General features: G+C 43.1%; 1 protein-coding gene and 1 long non-coding RNA gene across 11 annotated transcripts in view; one reads left to right on the forward strand and one right to left on the reverse strand.

Annotated features, from left to right (window-relative positions):
- EXOC4 (exocyst complex component 4) overlaps window positions 1–21056 on the forward strand; it is an 870395-nt gene that overhangs the window by 816053 nt on the left and 33286 nt on the right. For 3 of the 4 annotated variants that reach the window (XM_054558838.1, XM_054558839.1, NM_001131551.1), the window contains 1 exon segment: window positions 10516–11977. The exons of the other annotated variant lie outside the window; for it this stretch is intronic. In XM_054558838.1, the coding sequence (XP_054414813.1) occupies window positions 10516–10753 (238 nt within the window). In that variant the 3' untranslated portion in view covers window positions 10754–11977. 4 annotated transcript variants of the gene reach the window in all.
- LOC129060487 (uncharacterized) overlaps window positions 1–21056 on the reverse strand; it is an 80565-nt gene that overhangs the window by 56238 nt on the left and 3271 nt on the right. The window lies entirely within an intron of this gene.

Genomic DNA, 21056 nt, shown 5'->3' on the forward strand with positions numbered 1-21056 from the left:
CCTCCAACCTCCTGTCCCTTTAATCCCATCTGATCCTCTTTTCTGATTTTCTTTCAATTGGCTTACAGTATAAAGCAAAAGAAGAACTATGAAGTACAACAGAGACAAATTATTGTCACTTCCTTGCTCTATAGCTGGTACTTTTTATTTTACTTTATTTTATTTTTTAATTATTTTTTCTAAGATGGAGTCTTGCTCTGTCACCCAGGCTGGAGTGCAATGGTGTGATCTTGGCTCACTGCAACCTCCACCTCCCAGGTTCAAGCGATTCTCCTGCCTCTGCCTCCCAAGTAGCTGAGACTACAGGTGCGCACTACCACGCCCAGCTAATTTTTTATATTTTTGGTTTAGTCGGAGTTTTGCCATGTCGGCCAGGCTGGCCTTGAACTCCTGACCTCAGGTGATCCACCTGCCTTGGCCTCCCAAAGTGCTGGGATTACAGAACTGGTACTTTTAAAATAGGAAACAAGAAATGCTCTGGTTCCATGGCCCTTACCACCCACCCCAACATACCCACCTCCTCCTCCCCACCCAGTGACCATTCACCCACCTGTTCTAAGGTTTCTCCCAACTATTGAATGAATATAGGAGGTTAGAATTTCTCCCAGACAAATTCACTTGGGTTTTTCTAAGATGACTCCCCTTTCATTACTTGCTTCCCATAATTCCAGATTCCCTGGAGTCCTTGATGTGATTTTTCCTTTCTTGTTGCTGTTCACAGCCCTTCCCCGTTCACTAACGTTGGCCCCTTTCACCACTCTGTATCTTCCTGTGCATTAATGAAGGTATTAAGTGAGATCAGTTCTAAAGCCAGCATCCTTAGCGTTCACTAGATGCTTCTCTTCTGCATTTGTTGACTTGCCGTTATCATTACCCTCTGTTTGTTTTTCAGCCTGTGTCCTATCGAGGATAGCCATTCAGAATAAATTCATTTTGCTAGTTATATTTTTCTGGAGGCACTGCATCAAATGGTTCACTGACATTCAGATACATATCAGCCACAGTAGTCTTTTCATCCACCAAATTCACATTGTTATCCAAAGCTATCCATCACGTTTGTCAGAGTATTTGGGTCTTTAATTAAACCTGCTGGATATTGTTCATATTTCCATTAGCTCCTTTCTAGTTAGTCAATTATTTTTCTAATTGACATCTGTTCTGAGTCACATGTCCTTGAATTTCAGGTGGCCCATTTTGTAGCTTTGGTTTATTTAGGTTTTCTCTCTTTCATAAATTACCTAAGGATTTAGTTAATACACCCTCAAGTGTTTGCCACTGGGACCTGCTGATTTACATATCTTTACACTTCTCAAATAATCCAGAGTTTTTTGGTTCTTCTATGAAATCATTTTCCTTTGTGGCCCTTCAGTCCTGTACAAAGTAGTCTTGTGTCTCAGCAAGGCAGAGAGATCTCCTACAATTTCAAGAACTGTGCTAGAGTCACTAACCAGGACCAGAAGGTCAGGAATCAGGGTTTGAGTGACTCAACCAAGTGATGGCCGAATAGCAGTCCTTGCGTCTTAAGACTCCCAGAAGCTGTGGTGGGTTGCAGTGAACTCTCCATTCAGCCTCCCCCAGCCCTGTCTTAACATCATTGTGAGGTAGCTGGCTAGGGGCAGAGTCAATGGCCAAAAAATAGAACGAATTGGCACTGGCCAGAATCAACCATTACCTTGGCCTCAATGGCATCATGCTCATCATGCTCTCGTTGATGGGAGCATATGTTCCCATCAAAGCCATACAGTCCATGCCTCTTCCCACTGACTGTTCTCCTCACACACCCACAGGTAGGGCAAGATCCAGTATTATAAATACAGAAAGCCCATTACCCATTCGCTTCACCATCTCATTTCCAACCCTGGTCGTCATTTGGAGCAGAAGCATTGTTTTTATCCCTTGTCTAGGGCACTCCAACTCTTTGTGCCTTTCTTATGTACCAGGAGACGAGGGCAGGCAGGGAGACTGCCAAGCCCTAGTTTTGCTTGATTTTAAATTGAAACATTTGCTTCATGCCTTGGGTATTTTTGGTCAGAGCCTGGATTAGATTTTTAAAATAAATAAATAAATAAAGCTTCTTGAAGCCAAGGACTATACCTTTCTATATCATATTAACATTTAAAATGTTATTGGAGTTTCCTAAGCATTAGTAATAACATTAGGTTTTGCTTTGAAGAAATCCTTTGCATTATTTATTGAAAAATTAATAATGTGATTTTATTACTAAAAATTGAAAAAGCCGTAGGGCCTCTCAGCAGTTGTTTCCCAAATTGCTAATCTGAAAAATGTAGATAATATACACTACAAGAGTCTTGTGCTAATTGGGTTAAATGATATGTAGCTTTGTGGTCACTAAAGTATATAATACAATGTCCTTTTTATCAACCTATGATATTAGATAAATTGTCTTTAAAAATCAGAAAGACTCTCTAAAGTGATATTTGATGAACTATTTTCTTACATTGAAAAGACTCTAAAGTGATATTCAGCTCAGAATAGCACTCCTTAACCTGGACTCACCTTTTGATAATCAAAAGAACATTTACAGAAGTATGAGACAAACACAAATATGAAAGTAAAATGAAGGCCCTAAATAAAAAATCACAGAACAAGAGGGTAATTCTATTCACTCTTTCATATTTCATTATTTGATAACATCAGAAGATGAATCCATCAGAATTGCCTTGGCAAGTGCAAACAGAAATGTGCCTGATCAATATTTATTAAAACCTTCAAAATGGGAGAAGGAGTTGAGCAGACTTCTTAATGGACTGAATAATTATTCATACAAATGGGGTTTGACCAAAGGCAGTGCCAGACCAAAGAGACACAGTTTTAATTGTACTGAATTTAAAATGCAGATCTTCCTCTAGCCCTGTTGTAGAAAACTTAATTTAAAAAATTATCTGATGTAGCAGAGAGTGACATATGAATCCTTAAGTTGTTGAAGAGGACATTTCAACCATAGATATTTATAAATTTAGGACGTGTTCCAAAGGTGGGGAGCAAAGTTGCTAGCTAAGGGAACAAAAAGAAATTTTCTCCCCATTTCAATGACTGTAACTGAGCCTAGGAGTGTGTCATCATCTCAACGGTGATGGGAATGTCCTGGAGAAGTTTCTTTGTTTCAAGTGGTTTTATTATCTGAAGAGAAATAAAGCAAGGTTCTGGCTGCTGCTTCTATCAAAAATGTCAGGATACGTTCCTGAGAGGAGTGAAACAGCTGATTTTAACTTTCAGCGTCTCCCCAGGAGAGCCCCCACCCCCGCAGTACTGCTGAGGCGTGATGGTTATCAGGACAAGGCCAAGAGGTAACTGGTAACTGCCATTTAAGGATAGCACCATTGACGAAGGGCAGGTGCGTGCATGTGTCACTATATATAAGAAACAGGTAGGTAGATGACCGATCAAAGAAGCCCGAGCAAGCCTTAAAGCAACAGACTCCCAGGCTATCTTTACCTCTTGAATGATTTTCTGCTGCCACCAGCTGAGGGAATATAAGCAATATGTTTTCTAAAGACCACTCTTTACTTCTAGCGTGTCCTGATCAGAACAAAAACCTGTACAATCCGTTGTGAGAAGTGTAAAAAAAAAACCAAAAAACTATCCTGATATAGAATATACACCTAATTGTGCCACTAACTGTCTGAAAAGTATTTAGCTTTTCTCTACCTTAGTTTTCTCATTCCTAAAATGGAAATAACTTCAGCTCATTTTAAACTAGAATTTTCAATCATGTTTGTAATAAACTCTAAGCTCTTCGAAGGGGAATACAAATAAGAGCAATTAGATTACACTTTTTAATAAACTAATTTATTCTTCTGACACACAGGATTACCATCCATTTTATTATTGGTCTGGAAAGTCCATTTGAGCTGAGATTACACTTGTTCAGAGTGTTTTCAAGTCAATTGCTACTGCGTCTTGTCTACCATTGCTTGAAGAAAAACAGCATCAGCTAATTCTGATGGGAGCCCCATGATTTTAAAGGACCAAGCAGGGGATGCTGTAAAGGTTTAAAATCCAAAAATGCCAGTGCTTTTATATAGCATCTGCTGTAACCTTTCTGTTTTGGACATGAGAGATAGATCCAGAGAGCTGGTGATATTTGCCCAAGGTCACATGGCTAGTTAGTAGCGAAGAATGAAAGACTTAACCAGAATCTGAGTTTAGTTGATCTCTTAAATATTTACCTCACTAAGTTGTTCTGCTATAACCACGACCTCTCAATTATTTATGGGATGATTATCTGGTTTATGGATTATTCTTTTTTCTCTCGTCATTTCCCTGTTATTGTCATAGGTACCATTGAGTGGGTGGAGAAAACAGGAGTTCACTGCTTCACTTGACAACTTAGTGACCCATCTACCATTGGGTTTTTATTAAAGTGCTCAAAATGCTGTAGATATTGGCTCAAAATAATGTTGGGAGCTACAGTCAATACTAAGTTTTATTCAGCTCAATTTTTCTCCCTCTCAAATTTGTATTTCAGAAGTCAGATTCAGCACGTAATTCACTTGTTGACATTAATACTAGAGCTTTATCTTGGGAAGGACTACAAGAGGAAGTCTTTACAATGAAAATAATTATCTCCCTTCCCCGAAAAAGTACTGAATCAGAGGGACAGTCAACTTTTGGAAAGAAAGGTTATTTCATCCATTACCAGCTTGAAGGGGCAAAAAGGGAAGAAATAAAAAGAGGTGACAAAATGAAAAAGCCAAAAACTCTTTCTTGTAAACTCCCAAATTAAGTGTTAAATTTACAACATGACTGCATTACTTGGTTTAGAGCACTCAATTCCCACATCAAATCCAGTGTTGTTCAAATATAACTGCAAAGTTTGTACAAACAAATTTGAATTGCCACAATACTGGCTCATTGCATTACAATGAAAGACAGAGCTGAGTATGGGAATTTTATTTAATTCATATTTGTGTACTCAAGACTCAAATGAGTCAGCGATAAAAATATTCTTTTCAGTTAGTTCTTTTGCTTTTTATAGTTTCAAATATTTTTGTATTAAGGTGGTTTTAGAGTAAATACAGGGCTCAAAGTCTTTCATTTTGAGGCCTTAGACAAATCACTCATACTCTGTAGAGCTCAGTTTTCTCATATGTGTAACGCAGATAATTGTAGTAGCTATTTAAAAGGATTGAAATGCACCTAAAAGCTAGACATTATTATTAATATTCTACAATCAAGACAGATTCCAAAACCCATCATGAGATGTAGCTGTATATTTTAAAACACAGTTTCCATTCTGGGATCTAGGACTCTGAATTCTACCAAGTAAAGGAAGGCAAAAGGCAAAGCTTTCCTCAGAGGCCGTGGACAGTTCCCCAGTCAGTGCCTTGCTGTCGCCGCTACAGGCAAAGTTTATGGAACGCCTACAAGTATGGGAACAAGAGTTGCCATGCGGGGGGATTAGTTTATGTTTGTGAATATTTCTTCCCTCAATTTGTAAAGAAGGGAACTGAAACTGTTTCTAATCACTTTCAGAGATGCAGTACTAATTTTTGCACTGAGTATGCCAACGTGGGAGGTAGAACCAGGGATGAGAAAACTCCCTGGCCTCTTGTCTATGAAAATTTATGAAAAGCTCTTGAAGAGAAGTCAGAAAAGCACTAATACTCAAAGATAAAAAGATACCAACAATTCCTTTATACATACACACATACCTGTATATATTAAAAACAGGTAGATGAAAAATTGTTCAACCTCATGCAAATCAAAAGAATGTGAGTTAGATGCTGCCCATATGTTGTTGATAGGAGGATAAATTGATAGGGCTTTTTTAGAAAGCAACTTGGCAGCATTGTCAAGTGTCCTAAATAATATACTTATCTTTTAACTAATTCTGTTTTTAGAAATCTATCCATGAGAAAGTAAGTCTTTATAATTGGAAACAATTGAAGTATCCAATTGTGTTTCAACCTAAATATTTCAACTATAAGAAAGAAATTGGCTAGAACACTACGTGTGGTGGGGGCGAACTACAAGAAAATATGCCAAACTGTGGTTTATCTTTATGATGAAATTGTGAGAAATCTTTCTCTATGGCCCATATATTCTATATGGCACATGTATTAACTTTCCAATCAGAGGAAGATAAAATTTTATTTTAAAACTTTAAAAAGATCTGCCCACCTTTCCAAAATACCCTGTATTTCCTTCCTGGTAGAAATGTTTTCAGACAGAATGTATGGGGGAGAAAGAGTTGCAGTGCAATACTGTTAAAATAAAGCACAAAAGAAAAAGCCACAGAGAACAGTCTGTTGATAAAGCAAACATGAGGAAGATAAGAGAAAATGATCTGTTTGCACCAGAACAAAGCATAAACATTGTCATGTTCTAGACTCTGCACATGAGACCAGTCTGTGAAGTCACACCTCCACTTCTCTGTCACTCTACTCCCTCACCTCTCTGCTTATAATACTTTGGGAACTGCTGCAAAAAGGTACACAGCAAAGGGTAGGAGGAACCACAGCAAGGTACACATCTCCTTCCAGAATGTTCCATCCACCAGGGTGACATGAAACTCTTTGGTCCTCAGAATAAGATATTTGGTGTGCATCTAGCAATTGGTTGCTGAATATTGTAGGCTATGAAGAGTCTGTGAAGGGCTACAAACCATGAGCCAGAATATGTCTCAATCAAATGTGCATTCACTGATCCCATCCAGGCAGCCCCAGCAAAGTGTCATCAAATGGAAAATGTGTTACCCTGGAAGCCATGGCTGCTATTTTAATGCTCAGTGATGAAGACCAAGCTTTCAATTTCCTGGGGCCTCAATAAGTGCTGATAAATTATTTATCCCTATTGGGTGACATGATTTCATTTCAGTCTGACAGTGTTTATCATGGAAGCTCATTCTAATGGTATAGTTTGGGGCATTTTTGTATTTTCTCTTTAGGACACCTGGTAGCACCCTTTCCCCACCTCCAGGTGAAACTGTTGCTGTGTCAGTTTAGTTAGTCATCTTTGCTCCTGGGTACCATTCTGAAAGATAAATGAATTTCATTCTGTCTTTAAATATTTATGATTCTTTATGATCTAATATATCATCATGGTTATGGAGGAATTTTTTCTCCGTAACTATAGAAAATACACCATCAGTTACCTGTCAATTTTGTTGAATAACTCAGCTTTGCAGTTCAGGGGCACTGTTCATACGAAGCTCTTGAGGACTCTTTTAGTCTCTCAGTCCACTTCAGACTGTCATTCTGGGATTTATAAAGGTCTTCATTGCACACAGGATATTGAAACATTAAGGACTTAAGTGGCATGCCCTTTATCACTCATCACACTGTGGAAGATCCAAGAGTAGAAATGCAGGCATCTTTGTTTTGTTGTTTGCTCCCAGCGTGGAACAACAGCCTCTGTAGAAAACCAGCTAGTATCCCTGGAAACAATTCATCAGATTTTTCAAAAGAAATCCAATTTCATCTGGCATGATGGGCTCAGTGTTGCTTCTTAAGATAAATGATAAAAATATCAACATCCTAATACAAAGAAATCCAGTTCTTTTGGTTTAATCTCAGTGAAAAGCATCACAAACCTTTTATTGCTTCTGTGGCCTTCCCTGATTCGTTTAGGTCCTTGGCTGGAGGAGACAGTGGTTCTGTAACTGTTGGTCTACCAAACAGACTCTGACTGAGTCGTGGCTGGTTCAGAACCTTTAGGAAGCACATATCTGGGGATGGGGCCTCAGGAATCTGCACTTCTCATAGGCGCCTCAAGGTGATTCTTAGTTAGGTACCCTAAAGTTCAAGAACTGCAAGTCTAGAAACCGCAGCTTTCAAGTTCCTTCTAGCTTTGAAAGAATCGTGAGCCCCAGATTCGCTCTCATTTCATTTGGTAAATCTCGATGCATGCATGAGCTCTTCTTGGGCAATTTTAAAAATGTATATTCTTAGGAAGTTCCATTAATAGACAACTCTCTCCATCACCTGTACATCTACGGGAAACAGATTAGATGACATAGGGCATCATTTCTCAAAATAGGGGCCAATATCAGGGAGAGCCAGGGGACATGCAGAGCTGTAGCATAAATATTAATATGATGCTTCTTCCTGCAGCATCAAGTTTTTCTTAGAAACAGTGTGTTTAAATTATAGCAGATACATTAAGGAGTAGAATGCAAAGTTCATGTGAGTTTTATGCTAAACATGAAACTTCAAAAGATTTACTGATCTGGCACTGGGGTCTCACACCCCTGGAAGTGGAGTTTTATCTCCCCTTCTACCAAGTATTTCTGTCTATATTCAGGGTCACCCTGGACCAGTGATTGCTATGTATCTGCTTCTGTGATGCCAAAATGAACACTCGTTTGAAACCACTATAGAAAATTAGCCCCCTGTACACAAGGATGCTGACCGATTTGTTCGCAGGAGAGCCTCATTAGCTTACCAGTCTACAAAGAGCACTTTCCATTTCTGCCACTATTTAGGGACTATTCCCAAAAGATTATTCTCTCCCCTATTTTTTAAAAGAGTGTGTTAGTTAGAAAAGGAGGCTTAGCAGGAGGAAAAGAAGCTAACCGTGTGAAAAGACACCACAACTCTTCCTGACCACATTCCCCTTGTACCAGCAATTGAATAAAACAGGCCTGAAATTATGGAGCTCCTAGAATGTATTTCTTACCACAAAGATAGCTTCATTTCCCCATAGGAGGTTTTTTTTTCAAAATGTTCCTGATGAGAAAGAAACAAATTCACGGCCCTGAGTCTAATAATACAGGATTTCTGAGCCACTGATCCTGCTAGGTCTGGAAGATTCCTTCGCCCCCGAGTTGACTTGAGCACACTGCCTGGTTCTGTCCCCTCGATCTTGGCAAAGTTACCTTTCACGTCAGAGAGAAGTGAGTAACACTCTTCATTTCGCTGACAAGCTGTGATAAGCCTTGCTGGCTCAGAGTCTGTGTTGAACTTGACCTCCTGGGTAATTTGGAGTGGCCATGCAAGTCACAGCCTCAGAGTCCAGTAGACTCTGAGAGATAGCAGTGGCATAGTATTGGTTTAAAGAATGGTGAGTGGTCGTCTTCTCCCCTTCCTGACTCCCACCTTCATCTTCTTGCTGCATTGAAGAATCCCTATAATGCATATTTCTATTACAGGCACAAGTCTTTCTCCACCAAAGGACAGAGCCAGGCCAATGGCCTTGCCGTTAAGTGGCTCTCAAGTCTCCTCTTTCTGCTAGAATTGTAACCAATGCCCTGCCAGACCATTCTGCATTCGATTGTCACATTAATTTTCCAGAAGCACAACTTTGAATGGCACCTCTGCTCTCTGGAAGAAGGAAGTCCCTTATTAGCTTAACTAGGTCTAAAATCATAGCCTGATGTTCAGAGGCTCTACCTTGTGGCTTCAACTGCCTCATCCCAGGACTCTCTGCTATTGCTCTGCACTCCCCAGTCTAACCAGATTACTCTTCCATGCCTTTGCTCATGGTCTTCCCTCCAACTAGAATTTCCTTCCTGGAAGCCCTGCCTGACAGAATCTTACCCCATAGGAAGTCTTCCTCAGTCCCACACCATCCCCTCAGCATGATGCGATTTCTCCTCTTCTGCTATTAATTCACGGTACTAGGACTTCACTTAACGGCACATAGAATATTCTTGTGAGTTGTCAAGTGTCCATGAAAAAACAGTCTTGAACTTAGAGTCAGAAACCTGGGGTCAGATCCTGGCATAGTCAGTCCCTGTCTTTGTGATATGGGCAAGCCCTCTAACTTCTCCGTGCTTTGGTCTTTGTATCTGGGAAAAGGGAGGTGTAGCCCCTGGGTGGAGTGAGGGGTAAGTGGCACAGTGCTCGGGAATGAACTTGGTCAACAGCACTGGAATCCTTATGTCTCTGCTTTTCAGGACCTTTCCTCCTTGTCTCTGAGCTACTTGAGGAAAGGGGCTGTGCCTTTCCCATCCTTATATACTACTATTAATTTTATTACATTGCTATCACACATTAGCATCATTATAGTTATAATAATAATAATCTTTATGAAGCACCACCATTCTGAGTGCTTTATATGTATTAATTAATTCAACTATTTCAATAACCCCAAGAGGTAGGTACTATTATTAACCCACTTTATGGAACAGAAAACCATGTACAGTATTTCACAAAAACCTCCAATGAATAATGAATGAATGAGGGTTTGAATGAGACAAAACCTGTTAACAATGCCTTCTCTCCTTCTTAGGCTATACCCCTACTTTTCTTTCCTTTCTCCCAAGGTAAATGCAAAATTAGCAAAAAATGTAGAATGAGCTGAGCCACTGAAAGGTATGCGGCCTCTCTGGGTCCTCACTTAGACCTCTGAAGAGAGCTCCCATGAGCTCCAAAGGACAGAGCTTGTGGTTGTCCTGTTCTTTATTCTGTTGGTGGGGCCTAGAACACTGCCAGCTGATCAATTGTTTTGAAGTAAGTAGAGGAATCAATGTATACACAGCATATTTGTCCCCTCGAGACGGATGTTACCAGTGGTGGAGCCAGTGAGCAGTGTTCTCTCTTGCTTTCTCAGGCAGTACTACGAGATGCTTTACAACACAGCTGACGAGCTCCTGAACCTGGTGGTGGACCAGGGTGTGAAGTACACGGAGCTGGAGTACATCCACGCCCTGACCCTGCTGCACCGCAGCCAGACGGGGGTGGGGGAACTGACCACCCAGAACATGAGGCTGCAGCGGCTCAAAGAGATCATCTGCGAGCAGGCTGCCATCAAGCAAGCCACCAAGGACAAAAAGATAACTACCGTTTAGCAGGGCGTACGGTGGTTGGTGACAGGGGTCCCCTCAGTCACACTCACTTTTTTCCTTGGTATGTTATTGAGTATATTCTGAGCTTAGTTTTCTCTACAGTGATACTTTAGTGGAGAGGAGGTGTAAGGATTTTTTCTCTCTAGTTTTGGCTTTTCATATAAATGCTAAAGGAAGGCGACAGTACAGAGTGTTTTGGTTGAACAACTACTTTAATGCAGTCAAATCTAACGGGACGAGGGTGGGATAGGGAGGAAGGTGGTATCAAATTGTTGGACTCTGAAAAACAAGTGGATGGATTACTAATATTTGATTTATTACTCAATACATGTATAATTCCAGCCTTGGAAAGTAGGCTGCTACCTAAGTTTTAGTCCCTTCCAAAAACCATTTAGTAGGGTTCTATTACATAAACAGTAGGGTTTTCCTCTCCTGACCTTATCCGTTTACAGTTCAATGAAATAAGTGTATGTGCATTGCTGTCTGTCTCTATTGCCAAAATCAAATAAATGGCTTCTCAGCTGCTGTTTACAACAAACTTCCCTAACCAAAACAGAACCTCTAATTTAGGGCTAGGAATAGAAGTCTTTTGATCCCAGTCCCTGGGACAGTTTTGTATGCTGTATCTTGTACACAGGTTGTAGGTTGGTTTATTGCCATTTTGTTTTATTTCTGCTATATAAAAACCAAGAGCCAGACAATTAGACAAATATGGAGGAATGAAAGGCAATTCAAACATCTGCTTGATTTCTGCCCCGCCCCCCCTAATTTTTGAGAGAATAACGGTTAGAGAACATTGCATCTCACTTGAAACATCCTTTGGGGGTAAATGGTTCTTAGGTGCTCACTTGGTCTGAGCTCAGCTGAATGCAGGGAAGATGGGACAGAGTGACATTTCTCCTCTGTGCGGCCTCCAGCTGAGCCTGTCTCTGAATTGTTCCCTCCCCCCAATGTGGGCACTTACCATGTTCCTGGCACACTGGACCTTACCATGTCCCCCAGTCCCCAGTCCTCTTGTTGCCCATGGTTCATAGGTCACAGAAGGCAGCAATGCACTGACTGGGCCACATCTTGAAAACTCGTGGAAAGGGAAAGGGGAGAACATGGGACTTTGACCACACACAGTGATGCCTCACACCCTGAAGGTGGGGGATTTTGTACCTGTTTGTACAGTTTTGGTCTTGATGGGAAAAATGGAAAATTAAAAAGTGTTTTGAGAAGCTTAAATGTTTCATGTTATTTTTCTTGTGTTCTTTATTCAGCAAATATTCCCCAGAAGCATAATATGTGCTCCATGCTGCCACACACAAGGGCAAATGGATAGATGAAGAGGACACCCTTATTATCTAAGAGTGTGGGAACTGGACTGGAGCCAAAAATCCCAACAGCTCAAACTCAGGGCTGGGTCAGAATCAGGTCAGGCAGTGGGGCTGCCGGGAAGGGGATTCAGTGGGCAGCTGGAGGTTCCACGGGATTCTGGTGGGAAGGAATGTAGTCAATCTGTCTGGCTCCAAAGGCCTGACTGGGAAGAAGTTGAATCTCTGTAGGAGACAACTGTGGAAAAACATACTGCCCTAAACAATATCATGAGAAATAGTCTACCCTAGAAGCAGGAGTGGAAGAAGAGGGGATGAGAGGAGATTAGGGTTGCCTAATCTGAAGCTGCTGCTTCATGGCCATGACCCCCAGCATTGATTCTGTACCTTTCCTTTTTCTTCCTGTCCACTCCAGGCGGAGAACCCGGAGTGGTGACAGTGATGGCAGCAGAGCCAGGGTGAGACTGAGAGTGCTCAGACTAATTTTCTTGGAAGTAGTGGAAAGTTCCACTAAAAAAGAGACGTGGGTTTGGATTGAGCAGAATGTCAAGAGCCCTGAGAACCAACCAAAAAATGGCAGATGCGCTGTTTCAGGGGCAACATTTAGGAAAGTGAAATCTCTGCTTTGCTTACAATGACGGGACTGAAAGTGGCAATTCTGCACAGGAAAGGGGCTCTGGAACTCTTCCAAGACATTTAGGACATCCAAGTTTCTTTGAAGGTTGGCACATCAGTCTTTATTCTTCCACAGGTAAAGAATAGCCAGTGACACACTCAGTGGATGGTCAATGGCTACCTCACAACCTATATGCATTTGGGACACAGTGAAGATTTCCACATTTTGGTCCTACTTAGGAGTATTTTGTGAGACTGTTGTGCTGTTTACAGCCTTGACCAACCAGAAAGTGCCTGAGAGAGCCAGGGTCTGCCAAGGACAGGGCCCACCAAACACATACACAGTTACGTAACGTTCTTGTGTGAAGACCTCTCCCTAAGTGTGCTATTGCATGCAGATAAGAAGGCCAACAAAGGTCAGGCATGGTGGCTGACACCTGTAATCCCAGCACTTTGGGAGGCTGAGGCGGGCAGATCAGGAGGTCAGGAGTTCGAGACCAGCCTGGCCAACATAGTGAAACCCCATCTCTATTAAAAATACAAAAATTAGCTGGTGTGGTGGTGCATGCCTGTAATCCCAGCTACTCAGGAGGCTGAGACAGGAGAATCGCTTGAACCTGGGAGGTGGAGGTTGCAGTGAGCCAAGATCACGCCATTGCACTCCAGCCTAGGCAACAGAGCGAGACTGTGTCTCAAAAAAAAAAAAAAAAAAAAAAAAAAGGCCAACGAAATAGGCCTTACCAGAAGGGGTGCTGGAAGCAAAGCAAACCATTTTCTCATTCTTATACAGAGGTACAAATGGGAGGGACATGTGGACTGCTGCCCGCATCACTAGTCACTGTGCCATGGAGTAGGCCCACGGGAGTAGGAGGGGTCCTGAGATGGGAAATCAACATGACCATGAAGAAGGAAGGCTTTGGAGTGATGTCATCCAACTTGGTTCTCAGAACAGCAGCTCCCAGAGAGCACTTCCTTCTAACACTGTTATCTACTCTCTGGTACTTCGCATGTGTTCCCATTTTGTCCTCACAGCAACCCTTATCATAAATATTACTTTCCTTTCTTCCATACCCAAGGGCCCAGAAACTACTGAAAGAATCTCTTCCAAGTTAGCCTTCCTTGAAATAAATTCCTTGAAAAAGAGGTAGTTCATCAGCTAGGACCCAACTCTTTTATATAAATATATATATATATGTACGCACACACACACACAGGCAAATTGTGTTTTGGAAGTGCTGGTAGTGGTTTCTTCTACATTTTTTGGTTACTTTTAGCTATCATATTATTGCCTGTCAGTATACCTTCCAATTTATAAATGAAACTACTCTTTGGGTGATATTATGCCCCTTACCCCACAGGCACTTCTTTCTACCTGCTCTATTAATACAGTTTCTTTCAGGGTCTCTCATCCTAGGCGATGTTTTTATTCCTACCTCACAGTAGGACTTTGAAATCTTACTGCCCAACTAGAACATTTTCCCCCTCCACACTGATTTCATCCCAATGATTAGACAAGGATTGGTTCCTCAGGTTGCCCTTACTGGTTAAGGACAAGTCCTACTTCCAGGCTCTGAAAGACAAGTTTATTTTTTAGTATGTCGAGATCAGCTCAAGTTTAGTGGTAAGACCAGGCCTGAGTTGCTACAGCCCATACTCTTGAAACCCATACTCTTGAAACTCTTGACACCACAGTGGAAACCTTGTGAAAAGCCTCTGCTTTTCATGACCTTTCCTCCTTGTTTCTGACCTACTTGAGGAAAGGAGCTGATACAGTTTGGCTGTGTCCCCACCCAAATCTCATCTTGAATTGCAACTCCCATAATCCCACGTGTCAGGGGAGGGACCTGGTAGGATGTTAATGAATCATGGGGGTGAGTTTTTCCAGTGCTGTTCACATGATAGTGAATTAGTCTCACAGGATCCAATGGTTTTATAAAGGGCAGTTCTCCCACACACTTCTCCTTGCCTGCTGCCATGTAAGACGTGACTTTGCTCCTCCTTCACCTTTCGCCATGATTGTGAGGCCTCTCCAGCCATGTGGAACTGTGAGTCCATTAAACCTCTTTTTCATTATAAATTACCCAGTCTCAGGTATTTCTTCATAGCAGTATGAAAATGGACTAATATAGGGGCTGTATCTTGCCCATCCTTAGGTACTATTACTTCTATGACATTACTACTAATCTGGTGGGATCCTCTTCCGGCAGTTACTGCCCTCTGCGGAGTAACCCCATTCCAAGAAAAGCCCCACCCTCTCTCCAAGACTTTATTCTTGCCTGAATGTTTTCTGAGCCTCATGGTCCTTATCTATGTTTCAAATAGCTTGGGAGGAAAAACTCCAATTCATACAACTTGAATTGGCAACCAAACCCTGATGCTACTTACTGTCAAGTCATATCCGTGAATTTCGTAGCACTAATGCATTCATTCAGTCAGTCAAATAGAATTGTCTGTTACAGCTCAGGTTGATATGGGAGTCAGGCAATGACAGGCAAAAGAGACAGCCCCTTGTGACACAAAGCTTATACTTCCACTGGCTTCTTACAACTCCTCTCTGATCTACCCTTCCCAGATTCCATATTTCCCCCCTCGATTCTCTGAGACCACCCTTTCATTTAGGAAGACAGCTCGAATTTCAGCCTGACTCTGTGCACTCTTCTGAGCTTTGCTTCTCTGGAAGCTTAGGACTCTCACGATCCACTGTGCCCCACTGGCTAGCACACCTCGCAGTTCACCCTTTACCATTTCTTCTTCTTCTCCTTCTTCTTCTCCTTCTTCTTCTCCTTCTTCTTCTTCTTCTTCTTCCTCCTCCCTCCTCTTCTCCTCCTCCTTCTCCCCCTCATTCTCCTCCTCCTTCTCCTCTTCCTTCTCCCCCTCCTCCTCCTCCTCCACCTTCTCCTCCTCCTCCTCCTCCTCCTCCTTCTCCTTCCTCCTCTTCTCCTCCTTCTCCCCCTCTTCTCCCCCTCCTTCTCCCCCTCCTTCTCCTTCCTCCTCCCTCCTCTTCTCCTCCTTCTTCTCCCCCTCTTCTCCCCCTCCTTCTTCCCCTCCTTCTCCTTCCTCCTCCCTCCTCTTCTCCTCCTCCTTCTCCCCCTCCTTCTGCCCCTCCTTCTCCTCCTCCTCCTTCCTCCTCTTCTCCTCCTCCTCCTTCTCCTTTCTTCTTTCTTCTTCGAGGCAAGGTCTCACTCTGTCACCTCAGCTGGAGTGCATTGGCACCATTTCAGCTCACTGCAACCTCTGCCTCCTGGGTTCACGTGATTCTCACACCTCAGCCTCTCCAGTAGCTGGAACTACAGACCATGCCCAGATAATTTTTGTATTTTTAGTACAGATGGGGTTTCACCATGTTGGCCAGGCTGGTCTCAAAGCCCCGGGGCTCAGCCTCCCAAAGCGCTGGGACTACAGGCGTGAGCCACTACACCTGGCCCCTTTACCATTTCTTGATAGAACTAATGGATTCCCACCCTCAGCCTTTATGAATGGACTGAGGCCATTGAATTCAGGATTCTTGCTTTAGTGCATAGCTGTGGCTGCCTCACCAGGACCAGGGCACAGAAATTTCACAGTAACCAATGAAAGAGACCAGAGGCCAGCTCCAAGCCAGAGTCATTTCATTCAGGGCAGATGTGATCAGAAGACCAGCCAAGGGGATGTCCCTCTAGCAGGATGTGAAAACAAGGAGAGTCCTGGTCAACACAATTTTGCTTGGAAAGCAAAGTGGATGCTGAAATACATACACCTGAGAGCGATTGTCTTAATGTGGCAGGAATGTAAAACAAATTGGACATAATTTGGAGGGAGGGTAATGAGGTACCAAGAACAAGAAAACATAAAGAATCACTAGGTTCGGCAAGGTGTCAACCCTGTCCTAATTAGGCACAGTTCTTAAAAGAAGTACATAATTAATAAGTGTGTGACCAGATGTGAAATACAGCAGAGGTTTTTCCTGAAATGGAGGTTGTAATGAACTGTGCGCAGCTGGAAGTAGTTGTCCTAATTTGGCGGAGGCGGAAGGCCTGCCTGGAATTTTGAAGAGGTGTAGTAAGATGCACACCACAGGTTTACACCTGAAAACAACTAATCCTGTTCCAACTGGGCTGGGGTGTAATGAGATAGAGCTAATTATCAAGAGTGTAATGAGATGCAAAAGCCATTGGAACTGAGCTGGAAATTTCTTTAAAAGTGAACTAAGACGCAAACACCAGGAAAGAATTTCTGCTAATGGAGGTAGGTGTGAGTGTGATGAAACGTACACCATGTGAGGAGGGGCTGCTTGAACATGTCTGGGCCAAAGACGCGTCTGTAATTAAAAATATTGCCAGGACATTCACACACCTGGAGCAAGAGTCCCTGGGAACCTAAGAGCGCAATGACTTGTAAAAGCCACATGCATACTATTAAGATGTATGTGACCGCTTGTGTGTGTACAAATAACTGGAAAAAAAAATAAGGAGGTTAGGTGTTTTCGGGTGAGTGCAGTTCCCATTTTCCTTGATCCCATTTAGAAAGGTGACCTCAGATTCCTGCTGACTTTGCAATAGATACTCTTAGCAGGAACCTGATTCCAAACAGAAAACCCAGCAATCTCCTCATCCCAAACTGATTTAATTATCACCAGCTCAAGTTTTCTTTCACACAAGGATTTATTTACTGTGTGAGAGAGATGAGGAAACCATTAGTAGCTGGTTTTTGTGGTTGTTTTTATTTTATGATTGCTACTATGTTATTCTAGACACCATTTATGGAACACTTCATGTGTATCAGGTGCGGTGCTAAATGCTTTACCACGTTATTTCATTTAATCCTCACAATAATCCTACAAGATGTATATTACTATCATCCCCACTTTACAGAGGAAACTAAGGCTCAGATTAAGGGCTTTGCACCAGATCTGGTAAGTGAGCCAGCTCTGCCCAACACCAGAGTTCATGCTTGGAACCGTAGCCAAATCCAAAGCTCATACCACTCATCTCACAACAGCCAATAAGACAAGACATACTCAACTATTTTTTCCAAATAAAGGAAAGTGACTTTATTTCAGGAAGCCAGCAAACTGAGAAGATGGCAGACTGGTGTCCTAAAGAACCATCTTCAAAGGTATGAATCTCAAGCTTCTTTTTATATTGGGTAAAGGGAACAAGGAGGGGGTTAAGATCAGGAGGTGACAGGTGACCACAGACATCTGGGTGTCAGCAAGAGTCTGAGGGAGTTTCATAACTTCTTTTTCTTTGTTCAGCTTACAGCACTCCTACAAGTCTTTAGCATAACATTGTTACTTGTGTGTATGCCCTTCTTGTCTCCTCAGGGGTTAGTTTGGGGAAGGCCCTGTTATCATCCTTGCTTTAAAGTTAAGCTATACACTAAATTCCTCCCATAGTTAGTTGGGCCTACACACAGGAATGAGCAAAGGCAGTTTGCTTGGGGTTAGAAGCAAGATGGAGTCAACTATGCTAGATTTCTCTCACTGCTACAGAACCCCCCTTTGCTCTATTTTGAGCCAAACCCCTTTGTCTAGTGTGGCAAAGGCAGGGACTCTCACATGCTATATTTGAGCCCCAAGTGATACTGGTAGTCTGACTCATCCATTCACCCTGTCCTCTCCTGTAACCTCCAGCAAGAACCATTTCTGGACCACATTTGGGGCCACCATTGCCCACTCTCCTCTCTGCTTCTCCTCCACCCCCAGCTGCCTGAGCCCATCCCTGTGGCCAGTACATTGACAGAAATCTTGGAAACACAAACTTTTGGTTCAGGGGCTGACCCCAGCCAGTTGGAGGCTGGAGATAACCCCAACAGGTTGAAGCTAAATGCTCAGGTTCTAGAATCTGGTGTATCTTGGCTTAACATGTTGCCTTAGCCTTTGTAGGGGAGGCAACTTATCTTTTCCTTCTGTCTATCTAAGGTTCATTGTCTGGAACCCCTGTAACAAAAGACAGATTAAGAAGAAGAAAGCATACTAATTTATTTAATGTAAGTTATACATGAAAAAAATGAAGACCTGAAGAAGTAATTAAACCTGGGTGGGGTTTTGCTGTTGTTTGTGGTGGTGGTGGTGATGGTGTTTTAGAGGCAGGGTCTCGCCGTATCGCCCAGCCTGGTCTCTCACAGGAGGGTCTTAGGCCTGCTTCAGGGGAAGGTCAGAAAAGTCTTCCTAGGTTTTATGACCTGCTGCAGAGGGGAAAGAAGTGGGATGGCCAGGGGAGGTCAGAGAAACCTTCCTGAACATGCTGTTTCTGAAATTCCTTCTGCTTAAACTGTTCGCTATGCTAAGGTGCCAGATTTGGGAGTAGCGTGTCCTGAAGACCATCAACTTGGCAGGTGGTTTGATGTGGTTACAAGTGCTTAAAAATGCTTAAAAATGCCCTCAGTTGCCTCATCTTTGAAATGGGATAACAGTGATACTAATAGCTCCTGTCCAACAGAGGCATTCAGTGCCTGGCATGTCATAAGTATTATATATACATAACAAATAATATTATCCTGTCTGTTTCTTTGAGGAGTTTCAGACACACTATCAAGAAAGCCTGCTGTGTTGAAGTGTAAGAGTGCAGCCCTGCTTACCGCGCTTCTTGGTTAGAAAGGCCCAGGCTAGGCCGGGCATGGTAGCTCATGCCTGTAATCCTGGCACTTTGGGAGGCCGAGGCAGGTGGATCACTTGAGGTCAGGAGTTTGAGACCAGCCTGGCCAACATGGTGAAACCCCGTCTCTACTAAAAATACAAAAAGTTAGCCGGGCATAGTGGCAGGTACCTGTAATCCCAGCTACTCAGGAGGCTGAGACAGGAGAATCACTTGAACCTGGGAGATGGAGGTTGCAGTGAGCCAAGACCGTGCCATTGCACTCCAGCCTGGGCGACAGAGTGAGACTTCCTCTCAAAAAAAAAAAAAAAACAAAGGCCCAGGCTATGGCAGTGTGGACCCAAGACTGTTACTTGCTGTATGTGGACACCTAAAGGCCCCCAGAATCGTCCATCTTCATCATAGAAACTAGATGTTCTGATCTTACACGATTGTTTCAGCCCCCTCCCCACACATGACAACTGCCCTCAGTGTCTGGTTCCTTAAGCCTGCTTCCATTTTAGCTATTAGCGAGGGTTTTGCATCTCATTACCTGCCAGCGTATTATGTGCATCTCATTAACTCCGAAGGCTCCAGTACCCTTTAGGGACCAGACCTTCACAGACGTAATGGCCTTCTGCCTGGGGTTTGAGTTTGCTGTTACTCTTTCTACCTCTGCTGAGGAATGTCAGCCCATGGATTTCTAATAAGTTCACAAATTGCTCTATGAAATTGAGGTGAGAAAAATGTCACATTCTTTTTTTTTTAATTTTTAAAAATCAAATCTGGCTTGGAGCCCCCACTTAACCATTCTCAGCAGAAGTCCAACTCCAGTCATTGTGATTTACTCACAGGCAGGGGATGGAGGTTTTGGGGAGAGGCTTCCCCTCCTTCAGGTTGCACCAACACCTTGCTGCTGAAGCAGGTCAGGAGAGTGGGGTGAGCACTACATCATCACGGCATCCTGATCACTCTGTCCTCGGGCTCCTTCTACAACACAGTGAAGACTCTAAACACTGTCTGGTGTTGTCGTCAGGCCCTGCCCTCCACAGGCAGAGTCTTTTCTAGTGTGCCCAGGCTTTGTTCCGGGGACCTCCAGGCCTCAGTGTCCATCCACTACAGGCATGCCTCACAGTTGCCTGACACGAGGTCCTGCCCGCTGTGGGCACTGTGAGCTGGATGCCGTGGAGCTACCGTGCATGCTACAGCCCTTGTCTCTTCTCAGCTTTGGGGGATCCAACACTCTAGGCTGGGCAGTTCTCTCCTCTTTCCTCCCAATGCCAAAGTCTCTTTCCTTTCTGCCACTGGGAGAGCAAAGCCTCCTTTCCTGGGCCTAGACCTTCAAAACAATAGGCTGCTGGAGGGAGTAGCTGAGTAAAGATAAGTTTTCTGTCTCCCCTCCCCTCCCTTCTTCTCCCCTTTTTTTCTTCTACCCTGAAACAAGAAGTTTGTTAACCAGACATCTGAGGATAAAGAGAGCCTGGGCTCAAGAGCAATCCCCAGGTAACCCTGTAGGGTGGCACTGGGAATCTTTTATCCTAATTTGGGGTGGGGGGTTGGCATCAATTACTTTCTCAATAACTCACCCTGTTGTGAATTCATAGAACTGGATAGAACTTGAGAGAGCTTCCATCCCAACTGTCTCATTTTTCAAAGGAGCCAGAGGAGCAAAGGGAGGAGACCCAAGAGAAGAGAGTGGGGATGCCTAGTTCATGTCTGAGCCAGGACCAGCATCCAGGTCTCGACTGCCACTCCCAGGGTCCTGCATTTGGGAGCCCCCAGGTGAATCATGCTGTTACACTGCCAAGTGGAGGGATAGAA

The sequence above is a fragment of the Pongo abelii genome, chromosome 6 (assembly GCF_028885655.2).
Source record: "Pongo abelii isolate AG06213 chromosome 6, NHGRI_mPonAbe1-v2.0_pri, whole genome shotgun sequence".
NCBI classification, from domain to species: domain Eukaryota; kingdom Metazoa; phylum Chordata; class Mammalia; order Primates; family Hominidae; genus Pongo; species Pongo abelii.